The sequence below is a fragment of the Diabrotica virgifera genome, chromosome 4, assembly GCF_917563875.1.
Source record: "Diabrotica virgifera virgifera chromosome 4, PGI_DIABVI_V3a".
NCBI lineage: Eukaryota > Metazoa > Arthropoda > Insecta > Coleoptera > Chrysomelidae > Diabrotica > Diabrotica virgifera.
Genome location: NC_065446.1, coordinates 200888004 through 200897967, shown reverse-complemented (window position 1 = coordinate 200897967; position 9964 = coordinate 200888004). Strand labels below are relative to the sequence as shown.

The 9964-nt window shown below is 34.1% G+C and overlaps 1 protein-coding gene across 3 annotated transcripts in view; it reads right to left on the bottom strand.

The window, feature by feature from the left end:
- Positions 1-2131: 2131 nt before the first annotated feature.
- The window catches only part of LOC114332776 (NHL repeat-containing protein 2), a 64563-nt gene continuing 56730 nt past the window's right edge, over positions 2132-9964 (bottom strand). Inside the window, exons 6-7 of one of the 3 annotated variants that reach the window (XR_007697825.1) lie at positions 6100-9367; positions 2132-5850 (exon numbers count right to left, since the gene is read on the bottom strand). Coding sequence is in view for 1 of the 3 variants with exons in the window: in XM_028282551.2 (XP_028138352.1) it covers positions 8594-9367 (774 nt within the window). In the remaining 2 variants the exon portion in view is untranslated. Of the gene's footprint in view, positions 9368-9964 lie in introns of all 3 variants that reach the window. The other 2 variants (XR_007697826.1, XM_028282551.2) reach the window with 2 other exon arrangements.

Sequence of the window (9964 nt, the reverse complement as noted above, 5' to 3'; positions counted from 1 at the left end):
TACAGTATGCAGAGCATCTTCAGGTCAACGGTTACAAGTCACTAAATGCTACAAATAAAAACCAGAGTTAGATAAAATGTCTGGTTTTAAAAGATGCCAAAGGTCCATAAGATCAAGACAATATTGAACAACATACATAAAAGTAGTTAAGACAGCAGACAAATATATGTGCATGTACACTCGGGGGCGGCAACAAACGTCCCCAAGCTTACAACCACATGCTATCATGCAATGAAAACGTGTCGTACTTACATTCGGCTACAAGGAGCTACTTCCTGTATTCATTAACATGATATCTTGCTAAGTTATGCTAACGGGATATGGTGGAATAGACGGAGAATGTTGTAAAGGTTAACAAGTTTAGGAAGTTAACAAGTACAGGAAGTAGCTCCTTGTAGCCGAATGTAAGTACGACACGTTATCATTGCATGATTACAGAGGACATATATCTGCATGTGCTTGTCAGCTTGGGGGCGTTTGTTGCCGCCCCCGAGTGTACATGTACATGCGTATGTATTTGTCTGCTGTCTTAACTACTTTTATGTATGTTGTTCAATATTGGCTTCATTTTATGGACCTTTAGCATCTTTTACAACCCGACATTTTTCTAACTTTGGTTTTTATTTGTAGCATTTGGTGACTTGTAACCGTTGACCTGAAGATGCTCTGCATACTGTAGAGAACGAAACCGGTCGTCGGTAGTTACAATAAATGATTGAGAGTACGTCTGTTTTTTACTTCATTCAATTTATTAATCCTTCGTAAAAAACTTCTAGAAACTACATGGGCAGCACTCTGCCAACAGAATTCTCGTTCTGAATTCGAGTTCGTCGGTATAACTCCACACGGGGATATATTATTTTTAGTATCACCTGGGGATATTATTCACCTGTGCTTATCGCAGCACCGAGGGACTCATAGTATACAGCTTTGACGCGGATCCAGCCAGGCACTTTTCTGTCTTGCAAATACTATCCATTTGGGTTTTTTGCAGGTTCCATCTTGGAGGGGAGTTTAGATACGGTGTTGATATATTGGTGACAATTTCAATGGTTATGGGATAGTACTGGCTGTGAAGAAAGTTTGAAAGAACTGTGGCGACACGATTTAATTACTATTTTTGCCAATTTTAATTTTTAATAACTTTTCTAAAAACGAAATAAGATGGGTCATATAAAATTCACATTTAATATACAAACCAGATGCTAAGAAGGGCCCATTAAGTATTACGAAACGAAATGTATCCCTAACCAGATACTTTTGGTGTGTTCAGTTTAACAAATTGAATTCCCCATAAATTAATTACCTTATCAGACCTTATGTCAATAACTCACTTTGGAAATGCACTCGAAGACGTTTCTTAAAACTGCAGAAATGTTTCAACTTTTAAACGCCAGATCCAAATAATTTATCGCCTTTCTGGCCAGATATTAGAAACACAAACATATTAGCGTTTGTGGTCTCTTTCAGTCACAGCAGTCGAGATACAATCACGGGTAGTTTCACACACTCGCAGCAGGCGTCGGTCGGTCAACAAACCCTCGCTGGGCCAAACAATCAAACCCTTTTACGAGATGAATAAGCACGCCTTTTAACCAAAAATAAATAAATATATTATTGTTCGTTGTTTACATTTACTTCAATTTAAGTTAACCGTTCCCAAACCACCATCGGAACAGAACTTTTCGTGAGTGACAGTGGCCGGTTTATTTTGGTTGATGGAAACGCAACACAGATGGCCATATTATTTTTTCCAAGCAGTTGAACTGAAAGCGCCTCGTTCTTTAGCATCAAATATGAGGCATAAGTTACGATCCTAATGTCTATTCAACCAGATTAACGTCATTATTATTTTGTTTATCTCTATTGGGTGCAGTGAGGATTAAAGTCATTAAGATGGGTGTGCGTTGTTTCACATTCTCCATGAAGATAAGGGAATATCAATTATAAACAACACAATATACTAATATGCAACCAAACATAGAAACATGACATTTACACCAAGATAACGAGCTAATCAACGCGTCACCCATAGTCAGAATACTCGAAACATAATGGCTTGAAAAGTTCAACTGGCACTGGCCTGCAATATCCCCAAAGACAGTTTTATCACCAAATTTACTCAACAATATCAATTTTTACATCGTAAAAAACAGTTTAATTGTAAAAAAAAATAAAAATACATTGTAAATATATAATATCGAATGACTAACAAACTTTACTATCTTTTTTATTTTTATAAGAATTAAGTTAATTAATTAATTTAATTATTCGTAAGGGGATTTTTCCACATTCTCTATTTCATTTGTTTGATTTCGTATGAGAGTAACTTTGGATCTTTTGATCACTGAGTCTGTTTCAAAGATCTACATCTTTTGTTTTTTTGTTTTTAAGAATTAAATTATTTATTACAGTTTAATGGAATATATTTAACTGAATTATTATTTTAATAAGCTTAAAATGAAAGGAGTACAATCATGTTTTACTTATTTACATGTTCTTTTTTAATTTTCAGAAATTATTTTAAATTTTTATTTTTAAAAGAACTTTGTTGCCATCAGACATTAAAATTAGTTTTTCTTTTAATAAACTTGATAAAAAACTTGTATAGGCTTATTGTAAATTTATCAAAATATAAAAACAAGGGCAACCTGTACAAACGTCATTATTTAAAATAAGTTTAACCCGGGATTGGTCGCTAGATGTGTGTTTTTTAAAGACTTATTGTAAAGAAGTAAATTAATTATTTTTAACACAATACTTATACGATTCATTTAAGGTACTTTACTGGCTCTCCTTTTTCTGGCATACTGTGTGTAATGCCGACACCACACTTTGGTATGTGCTAATTGTTATGCGGCTACGCTGTATGCGCCCAAATATTTGTTCTTTGAAGTGCGTAGAAACCGACAAGTGGATTGATGCGTATTTGCTACTATGCGTGCGCATTAAGCGAATATTGACGAATGAACCCTCCACACTTCGTCCTATGCGGCCGAATAAGACGCATAAGAAATACCACATAGCGAAGTGCGGTGCCGCCATTAAGGCCCGGCGCAAATTGAACCTAAGCGAGACACAACCTGCGCCGGCGTGTCGAGTGACCCGTGCATTTATTTTTCTAGCGCATCGCATATTGAACACAACCCAACCCAACCGTTGGATATCGACGTAGCGAATAGAGACGAGCAAAATCAGTGCGGACATGTAACGGTTACTTTTGATAGCGGTTCTCAGTGGTACTGAGTATAAATAATGATTGCAAAATACTGATGTATCTGATCCTTGTACTGAATTGAGTCTTCTTCAGTGCCTTATCCCGTCCGGATGTTGGCGATCATCAAGGCTATCATTTTTTTGTTGACTGCTCTGCGAAACAGCTCCGCGGAGGTTATCCCAAACCATTGTCGGAGGTTTTTCAACCACGAGATACGACGGCGTCCCGGTCCTCTCCTGCCAAATACATTGCCCTGCATGACGAGTTGAAGAACTCGATATTTTTCTTCGTTCCACATCACGTGGCCAAGGTACTCAAGCTTACGTTGTTTTACTAAATTAACACTTCTTTTTCTTTTGTCATGCGCTGTAGGACCTTAATGTTGGTGACATGGTCCACATAAGATATTTTTAGTATCCTCCAGTAGATCCACATCTCGAAGGCTTCAATCCGCTTTTCAGTGGCTTGCGTCAGTGTCCAGGCTTCAATTCCATACAGTAGCACTGGAAGAACGTAGCACCTCACTATCCGCATCTTTGTTACCAAACTGAGATCACTGCAGCACAGCAAGGATCTCAGCTTGATAAATCAGGATCTCAGCTCTTGAAAAACATGTTTTTTGATATTTTTATGACGGTAATAATCCCTGGGTCGACAAAATTAAAGTTTTTTATGACCATAGCAGACCAATTATTCTGCTATAGAGAAACACAAATAAATTTAGTAATTATACATTCTGTGATTTATGAGAAAACGCAAATTAAACAGGTAGTTTCCGAGGACCGCCCTGCACATTTAAATTTGAGGATATGCCTCATTTAAACGATGATATCACTCTTCCAAATTGAAAAATTTTAGCATAGTTGGTTTAACAAAAGTAGCCTTATAAATATTTCTAAACCTATGATCGATCACGTGAATAACTCGGGCAATAGTGAGCTGAAGAAGATTAATGCTTAGATTATCATCAAATATTAATTAATATTTGATGTTTGCACGGATCCAACCAATCAACCACCTTTCACTTTTGGCTAAGAAACGCAATAGTACCCAATCTTCATAAGGAGGAAAGGCTATAGAGAGAATATTTGATGATATTTAACATGTTAAACATGTATAAATCGAAGTAGATTACCCAAACAATAAATATTGTGTTCTTTGTACGTATTTTACTAAATTTTCTCATTTGATTGCTTGTTTCTTTTATTTTCAACACACAGTTAATCTGTTGCAAACTTTTTCATGTGTATATAATTTGACAACTTTTTTAGGTGTATATACAAAGTAATAGACTAATGTTTGAACTTGAATTTAGGTACTTTGTATTTTCAAAAATGATATTTTTTCTTGTTTTCGAGCGTTGAAAATCGTCATTTTTCGATCTTTTTTCGGTTTTAAATTATTAACTCGAAAACGATCAACTTAAGAGAAAAATTACAAAAGACGAAGTTTTTGTTTAGAATGATCCAAAAAATCTAAAATAATATCTGCCTGGGCCGAAATGTTTTTTAATTTATAGAAAAAGTAATTTTTTAATAATTAAATAATTATTATTAATTATAGTCAGAAGAAAATTAGATCGGACACCTCTTGCTTTTTTGCTTTTTGTAATAATTGTTAACATACTAAATTACATATCCAATTAATTTTTGTCCATTAAACAGATCGGTGCAGTTCGACCCTATACGCTTACATATATCGTATTTTACACTACTGAGGCATGCATATTTGAATCAGCGTTCGAAATTGTTCTCAGAGGTTGAATTTTGTTGCTGCTTCCCTTTTACGAAACCGTAAGCTAGATATAGACCCGATGAGAGGCTGGCCCAGGCATGCCTCTCCTGTAACCATTATTTGAGAAAGTTAAAATGAGATGCTCGCACGTGGACTACAGAGATCAGGGCCGCACCTATTTTTATTTTTTATAATAAAAATAAAGGTATTTAACAAATTTCAAAAAGTTAAATTGTATTTAATGAATTGAAGATGGGATAAAGAAATACCGTAAATAGTGGATTGATATACTGGTGAGACACTGCCTCACAGGACCAGCCGCCACTGATCAAACCATTCTTTGTATTTTATATCCATCTTTTATATTTCTATTACTGGCTTGCGCTGCTTTGATACTTTAATTTGGGTCCATTTTTGTTCGATGTTTACATTTTCTGTAATATTTTCCAGTTTTCTAGTGACTAGTCTTTCATATTTACTTTGTTCTTCTTCTGACAGTAGTCTAGTACGTTTAATTACTTTGTACCTTTTTTTTGTTGGTTTCTAAGAACTGGTATAACCGGTTTCAGTTGTATTCCGACTATAACGTTGTTCTCTTTCCTGTTCTTTTTTTGTTGTTTTGTATCCATCTTTCTTCTTGTATTTCTCACCTCTATCAACGACACCGTCCATAATCTACCAGGACCAAGCAACAGTGCCTTTGAGTCACATAGTATATGTGTTCTAAGTTCATTAATGGTATACAGCCAGCTACAGGAAATTCTTCTTTGTGGATTGTTTCTCTTTGTTTTATGAATATCCCATTTATCTTTTTGTGGGATTCAAATATTTTGTTGAGTTGTTCTCTTTCCTGTTCCTTTTTGTTGTTTTGTATCCATCTTTCCTCTTGTATTTCTCACCTCTATCAACGACACCGTCCATAATCTAACAGGACCGAGCAACGGTACCTTTGAGTCACATAGTATATGTGTTCTAAGTTCATTAATGGTATACAGCCAGCTACAGGAAATTCTTCTTTGTGGATTGTTTCTCTTTGTTTTATGAATATCCCATTTATCTTTTTGTGGGATTCAAATATTTTGTCGAGTTGTTCTCTTTCCTGTTCCTTTTTGTTGTTTTGTATCCATCTTTCTTCTTGTATTCCTCACCTCTATCAACGACACCGTCCATAATCTACCAGGACCAAGCAACAGTGCCTTTGAGTCACATAGTATATGTGTTCTAAGTTCATTAAAGGTATACAGCCAGCTACAGGAAATTCTTCTTTGTGGATTGTTTCTCTTTGTTTTATGAATATCCCATTTATCTTTTTTTGGGATTCAAATATTTTGTCGAGTTGTTCTCTTTCCTGTTGTTGTTTTGTATCCATCTTGCTTCTTGTATTTCTCACCTCTATCAACGACACCGTCCATAATCTACCAGGACCGAGCAACGGTGCCTTTGAGTAGTCACATAGTATATGTGTTCTAAGTTCACTTCCTTAGTAATTTAGTTCACGATTATGGTACAAACCCCGAATAATCTCGCCATACAAACTTAGTGCCATTCGCCTGTAGTACCCTCCTATTAATTATTTTTTCTAGGCTTAACATTATAGAAAAAGTGGTGAAAAAGAAAATAGCAAAACTAGGTATAGACGAATTTAGACAACCTGAACATGTCATAACGTTTTTGCAACGAGACAATAGAAAAGCCAAGACAGTATGTGGAGCTGTCCAGACACTCATTTACATTGGACACAAATATTTTCTTGTTGAATCTGTACTACGTAAGTGGGATTCGATGAAGTTTTAACATATTACCGTTTGAAATCTAAAATATCATGTTTTACAGTTGTTTATTAAACTTTAGTTATAGCCCAATCAGGGAACACAAAATTTTACGAAAACCTCCAAAAAAATAAAAGAAGGATGAAAATTTGGGAATAGGTAGTTGAAATTGTCTATTATTATATAAGAAAAAGTTTACAATTCTACATCCCCTCCATTTTACAAAAATTGGGAAATACGGGGTGAAAAATATTTTCTCGGGAGTGAAAAAATATACGTTCAAAATAGGCCCAGAATTGGATAAAATGACTAATTCTAAGCAACTTTTGTTCTATAGAGTTTTTTCACTAAGTCAATACTTTTCGAGTTATTTGCGAGTGAATATGTTCATTTTTAACAAAAAAAAAAACATGTTTTTGGACGGTTTTTCGGACGTAACTCAAAAATTAAGTATTTCAGCGAAAATAATATTCTTAGTAAAAATATAGCTTATAAACAATTAAAAAAAAAATGGTGTACGCATGAGGTCTGCAGACCCAGTAGAAGCAGAGTTGTAGCTAATGAAAAGTAGGTTCTTCTTCGTCAAATTCCAACTCGAATATTTCAATGTGAAATAAACAAAAAACAGAGCACTTTTCAGGGAAAATTCATTAAAACTTTTTTAAAGTGTTTAAAAAAGGTTTATTTCTGTTTTTTTTAAAAAACTTCTGACATTAAAAATAAGTGAATTACGCTCAAAATATTGTGGTCCCTTTTATTTTTTGGTCCCCCAAAAATCTCGAAAATCACCCCCTAATTAGCTTCCCAAATAAAATTTATCGTTACCGCTTCACAATTTACTTTATTTATGTATTGTTTATATTATCTATAAGTTTCATTTTTGAAAAAAATTGGGTTTAAAATAAAACATTTTTTTAATTTTGAAAAAAAAAATGGAATTGTTCATGGAATTAACTTAAAAATTATTAGTAATAACAAAAATCTTAAAGAGTAATAAAATGTACGTTTTGCTTTTCTGAATACTTTTGCTTTTTTGTTTTCTTGTTAGACAAAAATTGGTTATGCTATGGCTGTTTAAATTTGGCCTAAACTCGTGATTAGTTACTCGTTCAAGCCATTTTAACTACAGCTTTTTCAAAAATAAGCACTTTGAACCGATGAAACTTACAGATCATATAAATAACACATAAGCAAAGTAACTTGTGAAGTGGTAATGATAAAATTTATTTGTGATACTAATTAGGGGGGTGATTTTGGCGATTTCTTTTACCAAAAAATAAAAGGGACCAACAATATTTTGAGCGTAACCCACTTACTTTTAATGTTACAAGTTTTTTTAAAAAACAAAAATAAACCCTTTTTTAAACACATTAAAAAAGTTGACATGAATTTTCCCCGAAAAGTGCTCCGTTTTTGGGTTATTTCACATTGAAATACTTACTTTTTGAGTTACCTCCGAAAAACCGCCCAAAAACATGTTTTTTCTGTTAAAAATGAACATCTTCACTTCCAAATAACTCGAAAAGTATTGACTTAGGGAAAAAACTCCATAGAACAAAAGTTGCTTAGAATTAGTCATTTTATCCAATTCCGGACTTATTTTGAATGTATATTTTTCACCTTCGAGAGGGGGGTAATTCCCCTACATTTTTGTAAAATGGAGGGGATGTAGAATTGTAAACTTTTATATAATAATATACAATTTCACCTACCTATTCCCAAATTTTCATCCTTCCTCTATTTTTTTGGGGTCAGATTGTTCTTTGATCGGGCTATTAGTAAGAGAACTGGGATGGGATGTTTACCTAGCGACAAATCCAAAGCAAACATTGTTAAATTCTATACCCAAAAAGATATAGAATTCTATATTGTTCTATAGTAGAAGAATATTTTCGGGCTTAATAAGAACGGAAATATTTTCAGTAACTTTGCTCTCGCTGTTTTGATATACAATCGGTACTCTCACAATAAAGCTTTTAGGAAGACACGTGTCGTCTGTACAAGTAACAAGATTAAATAAAAAGTCTATGTTTTGGTTTTGCTTGATACCATTAGTAGGTACACTAATTGTAGTTTCTACCAACTCAAGGTTTGATCCATTCTTGGGTATAGAGGACCACGTTATGTCTGGCAAATCCACCAACCATGTCTGCGGAGCACCTTCGGTAAGCCCTAATCCCTTATCAAACTTAAAATTTACTGTAAGAATAATTTTTCCACCATTTGAATTAATTGATATAGGTTTTCTTGACAAAATCTCGTAGCTAGATTTGTCAACTTCAGCCTTATTATTCTCTATCTTTTTCAATTCTAATTTTTCCACTTTGGTAACATTTTGCTGGTTATTTAAATGCAGGACTTTGATCTGATGATTGTTGGTGTCTGCCACATACAGCTTATTATTATCGGAACTAATGCACACTCCAGCAGGTTCTTTAAATGTGCTACTAGTACCATCTGTGGCGTCTGCAGTTGGTAAAGTAATAGAAGACACGGAATTATCGGCAACGTTGACTTTCTTCACTTTGTGATTGTAGGTGTCAGTTACGAACAGGGTTTTCTCATCACTGGTTATTCCTACTCCTAACGCGTGTTGAAGTTTGGCATCAAATAGAGTACCATCTTTATCACCAAATGCAAACAAATTCTGAAAAACAAAATTTAGATCAGTATTTTTTATTGTAAAAATGATTTATTATAAAATATTTATATATTAAATTTATTATTGCCATTGCCATTATGATTCTCAACAAACAGTATACTGAGGCAGCACTTATAACAGTTGATCGAGATTAATGGAGATAGATTATTAATCAAACTATCCGAGCTGCTGAAGCTCAATGATGAAATCACAACACATCTGTAAAGGATGTTGATGATAATAGGTTTGTTCCAACCCGTCACATTACCGTTCTTGAATGGTTACGCGTATGCGCAATAACGTATAATTATGCGCATAACACATTTTTCGTTACTGCGCATACTCTTAACCATTTAAGAACGGTAATGTGACGGGTTGGAACAAACCTAATGATGACGATGATAATGAAACCTTCAAATTTCCACATCAGATATCATTGAATGAAATAAACTGACAATGAAAATTGATTGAATTAAACAACAAGAAAACAAAATACATGATAGTCAGAAAGCGTGAAATACCAGTTACCCAACAGCCAATTGACAGATTCGATAGTGGTACATATACCATACCTTGGAACCAATAAACAGCCAATGGAATCAC